Genomic DNA, 19,626 nt, shown 5'->3' with positions numbered 1-19,626 from the left:
TAAACCTGCTGTGTGATCTTCGATGAGTTACTTAATCCTTCTGAGGGTAGCAAAACCAAACTCCCCTCATAAAGTTTCTATGAAGATTAAAAAAGGAGGAAGTTTAATCACATGGGAAACTCAGAGCATTCTGCAAATGTTAGCTAACCTAAAATACCACAATTTGGGAATTCTAGTGTCAAATTCCACAGAGTTGGAGCCTGTGGTATTGTGGAAAAGCCAGAGGTCATGTCTGAATCCCATGTGAGCCACTTACTAGCTGTGGATCTTGGGCAAATTAATCTGAACCTCAGATTCTTCATCTGTAAAATGGGGGTAATTATGCCCAGGTGGGTTATTGTGAGGATTCAACGAGAGAGTCTAATGTAAAATCCTTTCTGGATGCCTGATATAAAGTCTCACAAATGTCTGCTCCCTCATAAACAGTAGAAGATAAATGTACTTGATCATGTGCGGCTCAAATGAAAATTGAATGGAATGAAGCAGGAGAAGATGCCCCAAACCCAAATTGATGGCAGTTGGTCGCAAGGCTACTGGGCCTCCCCCACTTTATCTGCCCCCGCCTACATGTTTTTAGGTCGAAAATGTAAATTCAGATAGAGGAGTTTATTAAACCTGAGCCTGAGCTGACCTGAACCCGGGTCAGAGGTTTGGTAGTATGATTGGCTGGGAAAGGGTGTCTGGGCCACCTGAGAACAGAAGGGGTAAAATCAGATGATCACACCCACTCTAAGAAGAGGAAAGGTGTTGTGAAACAGCAAAGCGAGTTACTTATTTCTGTTAAAAATTTTTTTTATTTAGCCTTTTAAATATCCTTTGGATAATGACAACTGAGTTTTAAGTCATTTTGGAGAATTTCTCTGGAAGGAATAAGAGGTAATCATACCCATGCTTGGCACATAGTTGGTGCTTAATTAATATTTACTTTGGATGAATAGTGATTTGCAGGTCTTAGGTCAGTAATGGCAGTGTTTGCTGCTGTGAGCTCTGTGCTGACTTGAATTTAACAATACGCGCTTATGTTTTCCTGAATCAGTTCCTATCCTACTAATTAAATCTAAGCACATAATAATTAGAGCTAAACAGAAAATTGTAGAGCTTCCATTTAATTTTACCACTCCAAGTTGTTGATCAAATATATTTCCAGTAAGATTTAGCAGTTTGATACACTGTTAGACCAACTTATTTTGAACAGTTTGTTCTAGAGGTTGAGAGGTTAATCATCAACTTGATTGAATAACAGTTTATAATTATTCATAAAACCAAAAATAGATGCATCATTTCCAGGTTAGAGTTAATACAGTTATGACTTACCTTGCAGCCGTCAACAGTGTGTTCCAAAGAAAAGGTCAAATACATTTCTTTAGATTTAAATGAAGGATTTGGTAATGTGAAATCTCAAATTTAGAAATAAACCATGAAAATAAGTTTTGCCCAATTAACTAAGTGAATGAGTTTTCTTGTACATTTTAGAAAGTTCTAGTTGAGTTATACTATGCCTCTAAAATTATTATATGGAAAATATTTGAAGGTTGACTGGAAAGAATGGTTCATTCTCTAGAATTATAGCTGTCAGCCAAACAATCATCTGTCAATTTCAGGAGCTTCACTAGTTATATTTATTGTGAAGTAGGTTAGAAAATGATTTTGTAAAGTCATATATCATACACGCAGATTTTACAAGATAATGATAATGAAATATTCTACTGTATTTGGTTGACACTTCCATTTTGCAGTGTCAGAGTTTTACTCTTTGGGTTTAAATACTGAGATGCAATTGAAACCCCCATATGGCTTATTTTCAGTGTTAACTCAAGATCCGTTAGAATCCTTGAACTGAGACAAGAATTTAATATCTGGTACATGTTTTGTCTAATTATTATATCAATTATAGTTACTCCAAAAACATTAAAAAGCAACATTTAATTAAAAAACACAATATAGCCATGTGAGCAGTTCTTTTCTGATGTGGAAGCAGAGTTACTCTTTATCCCACTTTAACTAGAAAAACTGAAAACATAAGTGTTAACGCTTTGGCTATTGGAGTTGCTGATATTCTTTCCCCAGTATTAAAATTTCCATCTTCATAACGCACTGTGGGAAAATATACCCATTGTTATGTTTCTTAAAGACATCTAATTTATATTTAGCGTGAACCTGAAATTCTGGAAATAGCACAGTTTAAAAACTGATTAAGGGGAACCCATTGGCCTGTCATACTTCTCTTCCTTTTGAACCCATGGCTGCACAGCTCCATAAAGTGCTAAATTTAGAACCTCGACTGAGACAGTGCTTACCCAGCCACTCTCCTTTTCCTCTTTAAAAGCCTGTGGGCCCATTCACCACTGCCTGATTTTGTATCAGAGTAGAAGATGGAAGCCTTTTCTCTAGCAGTTAGGTGTGCTGTTGAAAAGAGTGCTTCCTCTGTCTCTGTCTACACACACACACACACACACACACACACACACTCACTCACTCACTCACTCACTCACTCACTCACTCACATGCTTTCTGTGCCCCAGGACAGTGGGGTTCTTCAAGGAGACTTAAAAGGACAGATAATTAACATCAGGTTATGATTACAAACATAAAACTAGAAGCTTGGGTTTAATGTTCTGTTCATTGTCAGAATTACACTTGAACAGGTTTTTCAGAGCTATGGCTAGTGATATACAATTCAAAGTAAGCCTACAGTAGCATAGTACTGTTTTCATAAAAGGTACCCTGTAATTGGTAAATATCAGAATTGAGTATAGATGTTAGAATATCACCTCTGTTTTCAAGATTGTACACATCATGGGAGATTTTTAAAAAGCAGAGTAAAACCACTTTAGGGGAAGAGAGAAGGGAGGTGAAGGCTCATGTGATTTGGAATTCTGCGCTTTCAAGTTTTATGGCCCATGGCACCTCCCTTGGGAGGATGAAGTGCAGGGAGCATGCATAAGCACATAAAATTGCGAAGGTTTTATAGTGTGTAATTCATACAGAACTTTCTATGAACTTCTAGTTAAGCACTTTCTTTTTTAGTTTCATAGCAAGATTTTTAAAAAAAGTTTAATTTTATTTTGCTGTTAAATTAAAATTTTGGATTCTTCAAAGCAGTCAGTTTTTCAGTTTTTCAAATTTTTATACTGCTTTTAGAAATAGAGGATATGCATTATAATTCAATTGGTTGTGTAATTCATGGACCAAAAAAGATTTAATACGCTAAAACTCTTAAGTTCCTTCCTATAAAATATCTCCATATGATGCAGTAAATTTTTTTAGACTTTATGACTATGCCCAATATTTTCCTGTGAAGATCTTTTCCTTGAGAAGAAATGTGTTAATCAGATGAAAAATGTTTGGAGAAGATTTTATTAGGACTGTAAAATTATTTTTTATTCTTTAATGTTTTTCACATGTTCAAAAAGTAGTCTGTGCTAAACAAAATTGTACTAAATGATTGGAAAAATATATTACTTACTGTATTTCACTTTCAGCATTCTTAACTGATAAACCTCTGTGCCTATATAAGGTTGTTTAACTCTAAGGCATTTAAAGTTACTGAACGTGACAGTAAATTCTGTAGGGATCTGTGCCTGGAGGAGAATTAGAGATTATCTCATTTTCCTTGATTTGGGAAAACGGAAAATATTAAGTAACTTACCCAAGGTCACACAATTAGAAAGCAGCAGAACTGGGTCAGAATCTTGGGTTCCTAAATGAGAGCCCTTTTTCACCTAATAGCAGAGTGAGTTATGTCAACCGTGACTTTCAGGAGCTAAGTCAGTCTTCAGTATTTTAATGTGTTGCTCCTTAGTACCCAGTTATGCTTTGTACCCTTTAGATATTGGAGCTTCCATTTGGCATTAAAAAAAAATTGGAGTGGGTAATTTGAAACTTTGACCCAAATGTGTCAAACCTGGCAAGAAATTTGCAGCCAGGCAAAGGGACTTTGTTACAGGAATAAAATAAGAAATGATACTCAGAGAAACAAGTGAATGAAATAACACATAAAGGAAAGGTAGTCAGACATACCATCTAGTCTTGAGAGTCTTGAACTTGTCCCTCATTAATTTAGAAGAGTTATGTTTTGATGAAATGCATCAAGTATATAGATATGTATATATAACTCAGATTAATTAAAATATGCTTTTAGATTTAGGCTAGAAAGTCCAGCCTCTGTATTACTGAGGTAGCTACCTGCAGGTTGAAATTCCTTAGATCTATCAGATTTGTGCTTTTCTTTGGAAAGAAGAAGCCTCATTTGTATTTTAGAGGATGAAGTAGTATATTGGTTTATCAAGAAAGTAAGTAGTTATATTTTAATTCCTCTTTCCTGAAAAATGTAACAACCTTTTCCACCTGGTTAACAGAGGATTTCTAGGTTTTGTGAGGTTAAGTCATTTTGTGATTTTGATGTACTTCATGGAAACCTCATGAAAGAACCTTTAAAAGCAATGCTTAGGTTCTGGGCAGCTGTTGGGCTGTTCCCTGTTCACTTGCTCGCCATGGAGCCAAGAGCTCCGTCTTATTGTAGAGCCTCTTGACCACAGTCCTGCTGCCATCTACCTGAAAAGCGTGTCAATGAATTCTGTTAACTAAGAGGGATGATGCTCTTGGTCTCCCAGTGACTAAACTGAGCTGCTGTTTCTGACCTTGCCAGTGTACTTAAAAGGAGCTTTTCTCTATTATTTTCTCTGAATTTACTGTTTTCTTCTTTATAGATGATCATGGGAACAGCAATAGTAGTCATGTAAAAATCTTTTTACCGAAAAAGCTGCTTGAATGTCTGCCGAAATGTTCAAGTTTACCCAAAGAGAGGCACCGATGGAACACTAATGAGGTAGATAAATTTCTATTTCTAGGGGTATTAATTTTTTTAAGGGCAAACTTGCTAGGTCATCTTGCGCAGTACTACTATATGTTAGCTTTAAATTCAAAATACTGAATTAGGAAATTGTGAATGGGGAGAATACTGAATCTGGATTTGACAAAGACCAACATGTTGTTTTGAACAATCTCTGATCTGCCTGGCCTGCATTGAAAAATCTCAGATGTGCACGCTGACTTACTAAGATAGCATGAGTTTCTGTCTGTGTTTTCCTGCATTATGGTGTCTTGCATTTGGTGGTTGACTCTTATCTGCATCTCAGTTAAAGCTTAGTTCTTATGAATAGAGGAACAGCCCCAGTGTTCATAGACCATGGAGTGTCTTGACAATGTGAAGTTTCTGTAGAATTGAGAAGGGCAGGCTTCTTATTAACAAAATGGCTCTGGTCTTCTCTAATGAAGAAAGTTTGCATGGAGAATTAACTGGTTTACTTTAATGAAAGGCATTTGTATGAAGAATGAAGGCTGTGTAGTAGGTTGTTTATTTGATATCCAGTTAGAAGGTTGATGAAGTAGAGTGAGTCAGAGTTTTATCTTCTTGGATGATGGTTTTTTTTTTTTTTTGGGTGAATCTTAATCTGGAAGTCTTAATATTAAGGGTGGATTGCTTTGTCATCTTTTTTATTTTGAAATCTGTTTCAATTCAGGGTGATACCCATTTCACGTGGTGATGAGACTTGGGTCTGTGTCCATCAGGCTGGGAATTCTGTTTCTTTAGTTCACATGGCTGGGGTCATTGGTTTTGTGAAGTTGGTCTAAATCAGTTCGTATTGCTGGTTCAGCATTTATTTCCAAGTTATAAATACAAAACCCTACCCTATATTGGTCATTAAAATACAAGAAAAAAATAGTGCTGCCTATTTATCTTTATTTTTTAAAAATTGTTCTGCTCAAATTCTTGACCTACAGTGCTTTTGTTTTGTTACAAGAGGTTACATCAGAGTCTCTTCACTTATCCTAGTTTATATATTTAAATACTCACTAGAACCTCATAGTTTTGTCTCAACTGATTTTAAACTTCTTTAAAGGTATGTATGTATTGATTATTTGCATAAACTATATTTCCCCCCTTAGACAAAATACCTTTGACAAACAGCTGGTTTAGAGTCCTGTTGTTTTAATCAGTCATCTGTTAATTGTTTCAGACATTTTAGACATGAAAACAAAGTAAATGTGCTGAAAATTAATCATAGATCATTACTCTGTCAGCAAAATAATACAATTTGGGAGCCGTTCACTAAGTCAAAACTAGGTCATGAAATATTAAAAAACTCAGTATGTTCCTTAGTAATCCCTGAAAGAGGATTTGATGCTGTTATTATACATCAGTTTCGGTTTATTTATAAATGTAACAAAGCATATAATTTTTTCAATATTACATTTTTATGTAATTGGCAACTGATTTTCACTTTGACTTGAAATTACAGTTGAAACCAGTAATTGCTTAGTGAATTAAAATTAGTGATCTTAAGAGTTATAAAGCTGGAGGTAACAGTGTCAGAAATTTAGTTGGTAGATTATTTAGATCAGTGGTTTCAAAACATTTTTGGAACTTTTGAACACAGCCTTCAACTTTCACGTATTTGTTTACCTCTCAATTATTGATTTGTTCCACCTTACGATTATTTCAGATACATTATAAAATACCCAATAAGGAATTTTTAGAGAGGACCAGATTAAAAGGCAGATAAGTTGTTCTGCATTTTCTTCTAGAACCTCAGCTCACGTAGCTCCTCGGAGACTATGGTTTAGGTCCCAGTGTGACTGAAGTGTGTTCCCCTCTGACCCGTGCAGTGTGAGACTGGGATTTGAGAGCTGTGGGCTATTTGTAGGAGTGGTCACTGCCGCTGAAAACATGGGGTTGGGGACATGGGCGGGTGGGCCTCGGCTGGCGGGGGTCAGGGCACTGCCCTTCTCCCCTGTGATCCAAGGCACCTTCAGTGATCTATCAGCTCAACCCTGACGAAAAATCCTACGAGAGAACTGAATTCAAAAGTTGGCCTGTATTTCTGGGTAGAGGACTTTGGCTTTGTTACATGTTGAGTTTTGGCTTCAGGAAAAATAGAGGCGTCTTAGAGTGACAGCAGTTGTTAATTCTGTAGGGTGTTATGTGGTGATCGTTACCTGCCTTTTTTCTTTTTTTACTGGCTAGGATAATAGAAACAAAACAACTCGTTTGTCCTTCAGCCTGCTGTCCTTTATGTCACCACTGAGACCTGAAGGGGACAGATTCCCGGGTAAGGTGGGTTCATGGTCAGGCAGCCTTAAGGACTGGTGGAATCTCTCCAGGGGCTCAGGGCGTGGAGTCCCTCTGCGATTGGAGGGGACGACCGTGTCTCAGTGGAGGACGCGTGAGGGAGCTGGCTGGCATTTAGGAGCTGTGTTAGACACACATGACATTCCTGTCGCTTCCACTTGCCAGGATCAGGCGCTCGCGTAGGGAGGGGCATGTTGCACGAGCGCAGTTGTGAGCACAGCCGACGCGTGTTTTCCATCTCACTCTCTGCACAGCATCTGCTCGCCAAGGAGACTGGCGGCTGGGGTTGCTTGGATGAGATGTCAGCTGTCGTCTTTCTCTGTCACCCGTGTTCTCTCTCTGCTGGGTGTGCACAATTGAATTCCCAGCTAGAATCTGACTCCTCTGTACTCTTGAGAAGCGCCCTTTGTCACACCTGTGTGGTCACATTTGTGGTTGGTTACTGGAGAAAACCCACCTGTGACCGGTGTGTGTACATCTCTTGAGAGAGGGGAGCAAGATTGTGCCCATTCACACGCAGCATGTTTCCTTCTATAGATGAGGGACTGTTGGTCAAGATAGCACACTTAACAGGGCCCGTCTCTGTCTGAGCTTCATTTCTTCTACGTTGTTGATTAGTTCTCAGGAACATTCATTCTGTGGTGTGTCTTTCAGGCTTTTAATCAAAGACCCATAACCCTTAACCACATTAGGGTACTTGGCAGATCCATAGTGTAATTTAGTTTTCAGTTAAAAAGAGTTAATGTAAAATTAGTATTCTGGGTTCACATGCAAATTTTGGTAAAGCTGAAAGTCACTGAAAAGGAAGACTCTTAGCAATAAAAGAGATTGTAGGGCCTGCTTCAGTACTTCTAACCTTTTCTAACTCATTGGGATAGGTGAACTCTCCTGCCCTTCTTGAATATTGTTTGCAATTGCAAAATAAATGTTGTATCTAAAAACAAATCAATTTTAGCTTATGCTTTCTCAGCCATAAACACTCCTTTCCCAGGAGATGATAATGATGATGATAATTACGGCAGCTACCATTTATTGAATGTCTACTGCATGCTAGGGACTGTTGAGTTTTTTCCGTGAATCTTCACGTTTATTCCTGGACCTAGTCCTGTGAGGTAGGTTTTGTGATTATTCTTACATGGTATGTGAGGAGACTTGAACCACAGAGTTGTTAAATAAAGCACCTGAAAGTGGTGGCCTTGGGAGTCCAAGCCCATCCCCTGATCTCGGAGCACATACTTTCTGCAGTTCTGTTCCAAGAGCAGTTTCAGATAAGACTTCCCCAAGGTCTTGCCCTCCTTAGTGACTTCTGATCATTTTGTTTTATTCATTTGCTTCATTTTTCACTTTCTAGTATTATACCTAAACTTACTGTATTTTTGTCTGAGAATTTTTTTGGAAAAGTAGTAGATTGTGTTAGAGAAGGAGATTCAACTCTTAGTAATGAATATTAATGTGTGGGCTCTAGGTAAGGAAGAAAGTACATTAAAAACAGAAATTCTGTACCTGTGCGTAACTGGCAGGTTGATAGGCTTGACTTTTTTATCCTGGGCAGGAAAAAGTGTATTCAACACAGAGCACATTTGTTAAGAGAACCAACTCTTATTTCATGATCACTTTGGTATTCACATAATTAGGTGAACTATTATGAGATTTCTGCATTTTAAGTCAATATTGATATTTTTAAAGCCCAGAGCCAGAAATAATTATGCTAATGCAACTTTCTGATTGCTCAAACGACTACTTCATAATTACACATATTAGTACTCCATATATGTTGTCCAGACTGAAATTTCTTTTGTTTAGTCATTAATTAGCTGTTTGACTTAAGCTATAACTACTGCATTCCCCCCTTGCCGAATCTGGGTTTCCAGTGGCGTTCTTCCAAAGTGAAGTTAATGCAGCACTATGAACCTTTTATAATGAAAATGTTCTCCTTCAGTATGTTCAGATCATTTTTGTGTGCTGCTATTTTTGAACTATTAATGCTCTTCCTTTTGTTTGTTTTTCCTCTAACACAAAGTTTCTCCAGAGTAAGCAAACAAAAAAGAATTCCAGTTTGTATTGATCTTAAAGAAAGTGCCGCAAAGGTTTGTGGTGGTAGCTTCAGAGATTTTCATATTAAATGCATTTTTTTAATGGTAAAAATGTCTGTGTAGGGAGCAGTACACATACAGGCTGGTACAATCATGCCAGAGAAGCTGAAGAAGAAAAAACCCTCGGGTATAATGCCTTTTATAGGGAGAGAATTAGCATTTTAAATCCTGAATACCACCCCCCCCCCAACTTTTTATATTCAGGTAAGAAAAATGGACTTTATTACTATGAAAATTATTAAATTATATTTCATTTCAATTATTTTAACAAGAACCCACCTTTACAATTGTTTAAAATCATTTTTTTTTGTAAAGGTATATATTCTTGAGTATTTTTGTATTTAAAATTTTTGTTTGTATAACTTACAAAGTTGTAGATTTAGGGCTACAATTTTTGCAGTTATTGGTCTTACTTGTGTACTTGTTGTTCAATCACTAAGTCTTTGTGATACCATGGACTGTAGCATGCCAGGCTTCCCTGTCCCTCACTATCTCCTAGAATTTGCTGAAATCCATGTCCATTGAGTCGGTGATGCTATCCAACCATCTCATCCTCTGCCACTCTCTTCTCCTCTTGCCCTCAATCTTTCCCAGCATCAGGTTCTTTTCCAGTGAGTTGGCTCTTCACATCAGGTACTAGTGTACTTACATATTATCTTTTTGAAACATAGACACACATTTTTTGGAGACCATTTAAGACTCTTTATATTTCCCACATTTAAGCTAAACTGAAAAGCATTTTTGATAATAAAGGTGAGTGAGAGATTTTGGCAGTGTTACGGCTTTGACTGGTCCCAGATCATTCTTTGAGGCCAAGCAGGGCTTTTGTGATTGACAGAGGAGTCTCGTGGGCTACACAGTCCATAGGGTTGCAAAGAGTTGCATGCAACTGAGCATGCATGCGCGCACGCACACGGAGGAAAGTGCATGTATCACACACACACAAAGGAAAATGCATGTATGACCCACAGTACATACAGAGAACCAGGTTTTCAGAGTGACAACCTTTAATTTTTGAGTACAGTGTGTGGTACCAAATTTTAAATTAAATTTGATCATTTTGTAGCAGTTGAGTTAAGCATAATTCCTCTGTTTAACTTAGTGGTGTGAAGTGAATGGATAGATGCTGCGATCCGTATGAGCATAGGCCTATTCATCAGACAGTCTGTGTCCGTCACTCTGGTGTTGCGGTGGCAGAGGTGGTAGCAGAGGGGACAGAGGACACTGAAATGCTGGGGGTGGGACTTCCCCCCACATCCATGAGGGGAGGCAGGCGAAGAGAGCAATTCGGGTGGGTTTGGCCTCAAGGAGCAGTAAAAGAAGCACATCTTACCCGCAGAGAGTCCAGTAATGTTTATAAAATCTAAGATGTTAAAGCAGTTTTTCTTTAAAGGAAGAAAATTTCTGTAGACCCAGTGCAGTTTGACCTAAACTATTTTTATTATATTATTTCAGAATGTAGCAGTAGAAAGAATATTTGGCCTATACTCTGTGTTCAATAAATATTTGTTGAATGAATGAAATGTGGAAAAACAAAAAACTCAGCATAGTTTTTTAAATTCTTAGAGTTCTTCTGTGAATATAAAACTCAAATATTATATATATTACATAAAAAGAAACCACAAAACTAATAAAATTTATATTAACAGAATTAATTAAATGTAGTGGATGATGTTTTTGCCAAATCTATATCGTTTCTTGCAATGTGAATATAGTCCTGACTGTTCTCAGGCAGGTTCTTTTTTTTTTTAATTGATTTTTATTTTAAAATTTTTACTTTGTGTTGGGATATAGCCAGTTAACAGTGTTGTGGTAGTTTTAGTTGAATAGCAAAGGGACTCCACCATACACACACGTGTCCATTCTCTCCCAACCCCTGTCCCATCCAGGCTCAGGCAGGTTCTTATGAGTTTGGCACATGGCACTACTGTGTGCCCTGCAGTTATCCTGCCCCTCCTGCACCGAACTATTCATAAACTGTTTTCTTGCTCAGCAAGCATTTCTCTAAGCCTGTCATTAGGCCTTGGCACAAATATATCATTTAGTCTTACGTTCATTTCTGGTTTTTCTCATTAGTCTAAGAACAACTCAAATGACACTACTGGGTACCCCTGCAATTGTAGTTACAAATCACCGACTTGAGCAGTGAGTTTGTGTGCTAGGATATAATTGCTGTAGGTTTTAGTTTTTCAGATTATGAGTTAATGTTTGAGATGGAAACTTCCTTACTGAATGCAAGGATCACCAGTGTCTTGGAAAGGATACAGAACTGGCCAGTTGGAAACAGGTTGTAGTCTTGGCTCTGCCGCCATTCAGCTGAGTGTTAGGTGAGATGCCTTCTAGGCCTCTTTTGTGTCTTTGGTGGTGGTGCGAGGTTGTGCTTTGAGAGCTTTAAAGATTTGTCTGAAGCCCAGTTCTCCAGTTCTGGAGGCTCGAGCACTGTTGCCAGCTTGGGAGTTTGCTTATTGTTTTAATTCTTAATCATCCTTTCATTTATTTTTATGTTTGTACCATTCAGTGGTCTGTAGTGAGTACACGCCTGGTATAATACCTCCATTTAATTCCACATTTTCATCACCCAGCAGGTTGGGGGTTTTCTGTCCCTCTGGCCTTGGTGGAGCTCTGTTCATACTCCAGTTTTTGTGACCTTTTCTTTTGGAAGAGGAAGCATGAAGGATTGTCTCTATCCCATTCCCTGTCCATCTCTGTTTGGCCCGGAGAGCTGAAAGCAGCAGAACCCTAAAGCTGACAGCATCTACTTACTTACCTCCCTACCTGTCTCCCATCTTCTGGGCCTTTTAATATTACTTATCAAATGTTCCTAATGATAAGTTCTATTATCTTGATTATGAAATTCTGTTGGAAATTTGAAAAGACGTTCCTAAAAAATAACCTGTTTTCTGGTTTTAAGGCTTTTGTTTATTTTTACTTTTGACTGGGCTGAGCGTTCATTGCTGCACAGGTGTTTCTCTAGTTGCAGCAAGCGGGGCTCCTCTCTAGTATTGGCATGCGGGCTCCTCGTGGTGGTAGCTTCTCTTGTTGCACGGGCTCTAGGTGTATGGGCATCAGTAGTTGCAGGTCCCGTGCTCTAGAGCCACAGGCTCAGTAGTTGTGATGCCCAGGCTTAGTTGCCCTGCGGCATGTGGGTCTTCCTAGGTCAGGGAACAACCCGTGTCTCCTGCATTAGCAGGTGGGTTCTTTACCACTGAGCCACCAGGGAAGCCTGGAGTTTTAATGCTTTTAAAAGCCTGGGGGAAAAAAAAAGACGGAAAAAGAAACTCCTTTCTAGATGGATGAGAAAGCACAGATGGGCTGGAGTGAGAGTGATGAAAGATAACTGTGTGTCTGTGAGAGTGTTTTCTCTGTTAGGGAGAATTCTGTGGGCATGCTGTGTGGGTTTCCTGAAGCTCTCTCAGTGGCTTTGTGTGTTCTCTGGTCTGGTGAAGGGTGCAGAGCTGAAGTAAATGTAACAGTTAAAGACCGTGCAGTTTCCATTTAGGGAGAAGTGGGGAAAGTGGGAGGAGCTCCAGCCCTGGGAATTGAACAAAGTGGAGCAGGTGTGTGTGCCTCCGTGGGGCAGTCGAAGTACCACCAGGGTGCAATTCCAAGGCAGCTTCATTCAGCACTGAATTCATTTTACAGGGATTCCAGAGGAGTTTCTGGGGACAAAAAGGTTCCCCATGTCCAGGAAGCCAGAAAGCTGAAAAGTAGCTTGATGTAGGCTGGGAAGCTGCCTGAGCCTGAGTCAGTGGGAGCAGGTCTGAGGGGCGGGGCTCCAGGTGTGTGTATGCCTGCTAAGTCGCTTCAAGTGGCGTCCAACTCTTTGCAACCCCAGGGACTGTAGCCTGCCAGGCTCCTCTGTCCATGTGATTCTCCAGGCAAGAATACTGGAGGGGGTTGCCATGCCCTCCTCCAGGGGATCTTCCCAGGACCCAACCCACATCTCTTATGTCTCCTGCATTGGCAAGTTAGTTCTTTACCAACTTTAGTGCCACCTGGGAGGCCACACCTAGATTTTGCTATTGACTTTTTATTATGATTTAAGTTGTAAAGCTGTTTAAGGTTCACAGAAAAATTGAGTGGAAGGTGCGGAGAGTTCCCATAGGTGCCCTGCCCCCTCCCATTCACAGCCTCTCCCGCTGTCAGCATCCCCTGCTGGTGGTTCTTATTGTTTAGTCCCCCAGTCGTGTCTGACTCTTTTTGACCCCATGGACTGTAGCACTTCAGGCTTCCCTGTCCCTCACCATCTCCCCAAATTTCCCTAAGTTCATGTCCATTACATTGGTGATGCCATTCAGCCATCTCATCCTCTGACACCTTCTTCTGCTGCCCTCAGTCTTTCCCAGCATCAGGGACTTTTCCAGGGAGTCGGCTGTTCACATCAGGTGACCAGGATACTGGAGCTTCAGCTTTAGCATTAGTCCTTCTAGAGGGGTGCCTTTTTATAAGCAGTGAATCTGCATTGACACATCAGTATCACCTAGAGCCCATAGTTTGTGTTGTGGTTCACTGTTGGTGTTGCGTTTTCTCTGGGTTTGGACAAGCACTTGTGACATGCCTCCATCATTGTAGTTTCATACAGGTTAGTGTTGCCACCCTAACCGTCGTCTGTGCCTTGCCTTTTTACCTCCCTGCCCCTGGCAACTGCTCATCTCTTACTATCTCCACAGTTTTGCCTTTTCCAGGATGTCATGTCGTAGTTGGAGTCGTAAAACATGTAGCTTTTTCGGATTGGCTTCTTTCGCTTGGTGATAGGCACTTGAGATTCCTCTGTGTCTTTTTATGGCTTGGTAGCTCATTTCTTTTTAGTGCTAAGTAATATTCCACTGTCCAGATGCACTGCCGATCATTTACCCATTCACCTCCTGAAGGACGTTTTGGCTACTTCCAGTTTTTGGCAGTTTTGAATAAAGCTGATGTAAACATTCATGTGCAGGATTTTGCATAGACATAAGTTTTCAACTCCTCTGGGCAAATACCAAGGAGTGCAATTGCTGGATCATATGGTAAGACTATGTTTAGTTTTGTAAGAAGCTGCCAAACTGTCTTCCAACGTGGCTGCACTGTTTTGTGTCCCTAGCAGCAGTGAAAGAAAGTTCTTTTTGCTCTGAATCCTGACCAACATTTGCTGTTGTCTGTGTTCTGGATTTTGACCATTCTCATAGATGTGCAGTGGTAGCTCACTGTCATCTTAATCTGCGTTTCCTTGGTAACATGTTATGTGGAGTATCCTCTCATATACAGTCTTGCCATTTGTATGTCTCCTGTGATGAGGTGTCTGCTAGGGTCTGATTGTTGAGTTTTAACAGTGGTTTTCTTACCATAGCTAACAGTCGTTTATTAAGTCTGGCTTGTCAATTATTTCTTCCATGGTAATGCTTTGGCATTGTAATGCTATACTCAAGATCTTCTGGTTCTTGTGTTATCTAATAGGAGTTTTATAGTTCTGCATTTTATGCTGAGGTCTGTGATTCATTATGAGTTGGGCTTTTGTGAAGGATGTAAGGCCTGTATTTGAATCCTTTCTTTTTCTGGTACCTGGTGGCCCACTTCCAGCACTATCTGAGTGTTGAAAAGACTCTGCTCCACTGTATTGCCTGTGCTGCTTTGTCAAAGATCAGTTGATGTTTACGTGGGTCTGTGTCTGGGCTTTCAGTTCAGTTCTGTTTCATTGATCTATTTGTCCATTCTTTGGACAGCACCACACTGTTTTTTTCTCCCCCCCACCCCCCGAATAATATTAATTGTTTATGGCAGTGCTGGGTCTTCATTGCTTTGAGTGGGCTTTCTCTCGTTGTGGCAGGAAGGGGCTGCTCTTGGTTGCAGTGCGAGGGCTTCTCACTGAGGTGGCTTCTCCTGTTGTGGAGCGTGGGCTCTAGGCCGCGCAGGCTCCGGCGGTGGCAGCACTTGGGCTCAGTAGCTGCAGCTCCCTGGCTCTAGAGCACGGGCTCAGTAGTTGTGGCACACGGGCTTAGCTGTTCCGAAGCTTATGGGAGCCTCCTGGACCAGGGATTGAACCTGTGTCTCCTGCATTGGCAGGTGGATTCTGTATCACTGAGCCACCAGGGAAGCCCGACACGCTTTCTTGATTATGTAGCTTTGTAGTAAGTTTTGAGGTCAGATAGTCCTCGGTCCTCTGATTTTGTTCTCATTCAGTATTGAGTTGGTTGCTCTAGGTCTCTTGTCTCTCCTTGTAAACTTTAATTAGTCTGTTGCTGGGATTTTGATGAGGATTGTGTTGAACTTAGAGATCAAGTTGAGAAGAACTGACATCTTGATAACAGTGAGTCTTCCCATCTGTGAACGTGGACTGCTTTTCCATTTATTTAGTTTTTTATTTAATTCATCAGAGTTTTGGAATTTTCTTCATCAGAGTTTTGGAATTTTCTTCCTACAGCTGTTGTAAATATTTTGTTAGATTTATACTTAATTCCCTTTTTTTGGGGGGGGGCGGTGAAAAGTGAAGTCACTCAATCTTGTCCAACTCTTTGCGACCCCATGGATTGCAGCCTACCAGGCTCCTCAGTCCATGGAATTTTCCAGGCAAGAGTACTGGAGTGGAATGCCATTTTTGAGGGGGAGGGGTACGCTAATGTAAATAATACTGTGTTTTAAATTTCAAATTTCACTTGTTCGTTTTTGATGTATAGGAAAGTGATAGACTTTGTATATCGATCTTGCATAATCGCTCATTAAATACAGGAGTTTCCCAAGAAGCCAAGCCCACAAAGAGAGACCGCCGTTCTGTGTGTATCTTGAGCTGAAATAGTTTTTTTTTAAAGAGGTCAGGGAGTGTCCCTCTGGTGCGGGGGAAGTCAGCACAGAAGGTCAAGTCAGAGTGTCGTGAGGTCACACCCTTTTAGTGCTCTGTGTAGGAGACTGGAGCTGTCAGAGCAGCTGCCAGGAGGGATGCTTTCCCATTGGACCCGGGGTTCTTATTTAGGAAAGGCTGCTTTTCCAGAAAGAGGAGGAGGGGAGACACTGAAATACATGTGCCTTTTTAAAAGTTTAGAACGAATCGAAAGAAAGGGAAAAATGCCATCTGCTTCCCATTTCTGAGAAAGGATACACTAAAAAATGTAGAAATTAAACACGATCTGTACAATTGAGGTCGGAGTGGAGTCATTTCCCATTTTTCCTGACATGTCTTTAAACTGTGGTGACAGGCTCCCCTTTCCCGGCATCAGAGGACAGTTGTTAATGTGCATGTTAAAATTTTATTTTATTTTTGTGCTGTTGAGCAAAATTTAGACTTCCTAACACTCGTTTTATTTAAGAATCATTTTTGTTAAATGCTTTAATTATTATCAATCAAAACTTTATATATTTAAGCATTTTCCAGTAATTTTTAACAATCCATTCCTCAAGCAATTCAGAGAACCTGCTGTGTGGTGATTATATATTTTTTATTTCATAAATGAGGATAGTGAGACATAAGTGTTCTGAAATTAGCATTTATCATCATCTGATATAGTGTATAATTTACTTCTTCTTATTGTGTATTGTCTGACTGCCCCTGGTAGGCTGTCAGGTCCTGGTTGACAGCAGTCTTCACCCATTCTGTGTACGAATGGATCTTGGGAGCTTAGAGTTATCTTAGGGGCACGATATCAGGTGTTCAGTGACTGTTTCTTGAATGAATGAGTACATGAAGATCCCAACAGCAGATACTGTTTAGGTCTCTACTCAAGTGTGCTGCTAACACGTTGTCCCTGAGTTGGACATCCCGTTTAGTGATAGTCATTGGTGTTGCCAAACAGATCTACGGGAGCTGCCCCTGAAGGCTGTTCCCTGAGTCGTGGGAGGCGGTACTGAAGCACCCAGTGTCAGATAAACTGCTCCTGTGCAGTGGGGGTGGGAGTGAGCCTGGAAGCAGGACTGTGCTCCATGGAGAAGCTCTTCCTGTGGAGCCAGGAAGTCTGGGGAGGCTGGACTCCTCCCCCGACGCTCCATGCCACATAGTTCAGCAGGGGAAGCAAGAAGCCCAGGTTACCCCAAAGCCTGCCATCAGAAAGAAACTGTGGACTTTCTGATGTATGTCTCTGTAGACATATTCCTTACCGATGTGGCTGTATATTTTATTGTTTGTTAACTCACAGGGGGTTTACTGTACAGGTGGTTTTGTAGTCTGGCTTTTCTCCTAACATGTGTGCATCTTAGGCCTTTTGGACAGTGGTTCACAGCATCACGTTTGTTGACTGTGTGTTAGTATTCCATTGTGTTTCATATCTTCATTCATGAGTTCAGCAAGGTTTCTGAGGGCCAATATGTGCCAGGCACTGGTTGAGGATGCTGAGGTTCCCAGACAGACAAGTTTCCTGTTGTCATGGAGCTTATAGTTTAGGAGGGAAGACGATACCTGAGCACGTAAATATGTAAGAATTTCAGAGAGTTGTCAGGGGGAAATAGAACAGAATACTCAGCTGTGAGCACTTGAAGTGGGTTGATTATGAAGGCCTTCCTTAGAGCATTTGAGCTGAGATCTGAATAATGAAGGACAACTGCTTAAGGATATGGGGGAATATTTTAGGCAGAAGGAACAGCAAGTGCAAGTGCCCCGAGGCAGGAATGCATTTGGTTTGGGAAACAAAATAGACAACAACAAGGCTGGAACAGAGTGGACCTGGGAAAATCGGGATAGGTAGGGGCTAGATCTTGAGGTCCTTTGTCGGCACCAATGCTTGGGATTTTTCGAGTAACCAGAAGTCACTGGAGGGTGGACTTGCAGGAAGTGATAGGCGTAATGTGGATTTTTTTATTTGCAGAGCTGTCCTCTGGCTGCTCTGTGACTGACAGGGAGACCAGTCCAAGGCTGTTGCAGTGATTGGCAATCTTGGTGAGAGACAATGGAAGCAATGAAGAGGAGAAAAGTGGGGTGACTTTTGGAGGTGGAGGTGTCAGGACTCTTGGGATTGGATGTGGGGCTGGGGCAGGCGTCATGAAGGATTCCTCGTTTGCAGCCTCAGCTGCTGCATTGCTGTTGGTGCTCATAATTGAGACCAAGGAGGCTGAAGGCAGGATGTCAGGAGTTCTCTTCGGCTGTATCGATTTGGGATGTTTCTCAGACACTGCAGTGGCTGTGCCGAGTAGGCCGTTGTCTAGAAGGCTGAGCGAGGTCTTGTCTGGAGACATAAATTGGAGAGCTGTTAGACGCGGTGAGATCACTCAGGGGCAAAAGATGGATGGAGAAGGGGTGAGGTAAGCCTGGGGTGGAGCCGGAGGAGCCAGCCAGGAGGACTGTGGAGAGCCAGGGAACAGTGGTGCAGCGGGTAAGGTGGGCCTCGAGGAGCACTGCATCAGTTTTCGGTTTGCTGCTGTAACAAAGCACCACAAACGTAGTGGCTTAAAACACCACAGATTTATCATCTTCAAGTTCTGCAGGTCATATGTCCAACAGCGGTCCCCCTGGGCTGAAATCAAGGTGTGGGCAGGCTGCGTTCCTTTCTGGGGGCTCCAGGGGAGACTTCCTGGCCTGTTTCGCCTGCAGAGGCTGCTCACATGCCTTGTCTTGTGGCCCCCATCTCCTGTGTGGAGCCGTCACTGCAAACTCTGGGACCCTACTTGTGTCGTCACATCTCTTTCCCCATCTCCAACCTCTCTTGCCTTCCTCTTCCAGTTGTAAGGACTCTTGTGGTTCCATGGGGTCCACCCCAACAGTCCAGAGTCTTCCCTATTTTAAGGTCAGCTGACAGGCAGCTTAATTTTTCTGTATTTACAGGAGCTGGTGATTTGAATGTGGCTCTTTTGGGGAGGGGTGACACTGTTCTTTCTACCTCAGAGGACGTAGTCAGGAGGTGACTGAGAAGTCCAATCAGGCGGGGAATGGAGCTGTGACCCCTGGATTTGGGCACCAGAAAGCTCCGAGTCATCCTGGCGAATGATGCCAGTGGAATGTGGGTTGCAAGCAAATGCGGCAAGGACTTGGGGATGGCAGGTGTTAAGGATCCTCCCGGGAATTTTGCTGCGAATGAGAGAAAGTTGTGGCATGAATTCAAGAGTAGATGTGCAGAATGGGAGCCCTGATGTAGCACTGAGGTGCGGAGACGCCTCTCTCAGGAAGGCGTTGAGTGTGGGTCACCTGAACGAAGAACCCAGAGTCAGATCAAGAAGTGGTTTGCAGAGATGGAGGTATCTGAAGAAAGCAATAATGCGGTTATTTTGAAATAAGCAGCAGAACTCTCCGACTGTTGCCTGCCCTGCGTCAGTGGACAGAACCCTTGTCAGTGGCTGTGGCACAGCCCTCTGCCCACCGTGTCAGATGCTCTGTCACCCCACGAGTGGTCGCCCCTGTTTCTGAAGGCAGTGTGGAAGTCCGCCTTTCCTCCCTTGGGGACCAGCTGTGGTCGGGCCACAACGCAGTGCCTCGGGGGAGAGTGTGTCCGGCACGCAGGGAAGCCACAG

The 19,626-nt window shown here is 41.6% G+C and overlaps 1 protein-coding gene across 6 annotated transcripts in view; it reads left to right on the top strand.

Moving 5' to 3' along the window:
* LOC138416524 (calmodulin-binding transcription activator 1-like) overlaps positions 1–19,626 on the top strand; it is a 117,865-nt gene that overhangs the window by 30,140 nt on the left and 68,099 nt on the right. For all 6 annotated transcript variants that reach the window (XR_011247711.1, XR_011247714.1, XR_011247712.1 and 3 more), the window contains exon 3: positions 4,710–4,828. Coding sequence is in view for 1 of the 6 variants with exons in the window: in XM_069545804.1 (XP_069401905.1) it covers positions 4,710–4,828 (119 nt within the window). In the remaining 5 variants the exon portion in view is untranslated. The remainder of the gene's footprint in view (positions 1–4,709; positions 4,829–19,626) is intronic.

The sequence above is a fragment of the Ovis canadensis genome, chromosome 12 (genome assembly GCF_042477335.2).
Source record: "Ovis canadensis isolate MfBH-ARS-UI-01 breed Bighorn chromosome 12, ARS-UI_OviCan_v2, whole genome shotgun sequence".
Classification (NCBI taxonomy): Eukaryota; Metazoa; Chordata; class Mammalia; order Artiodactyla; family Bovidae; genus Ovis; species Ovis canadensis.
This window is presented reverse-complemented; position numbering and strand designations above follow the sequence as displayed.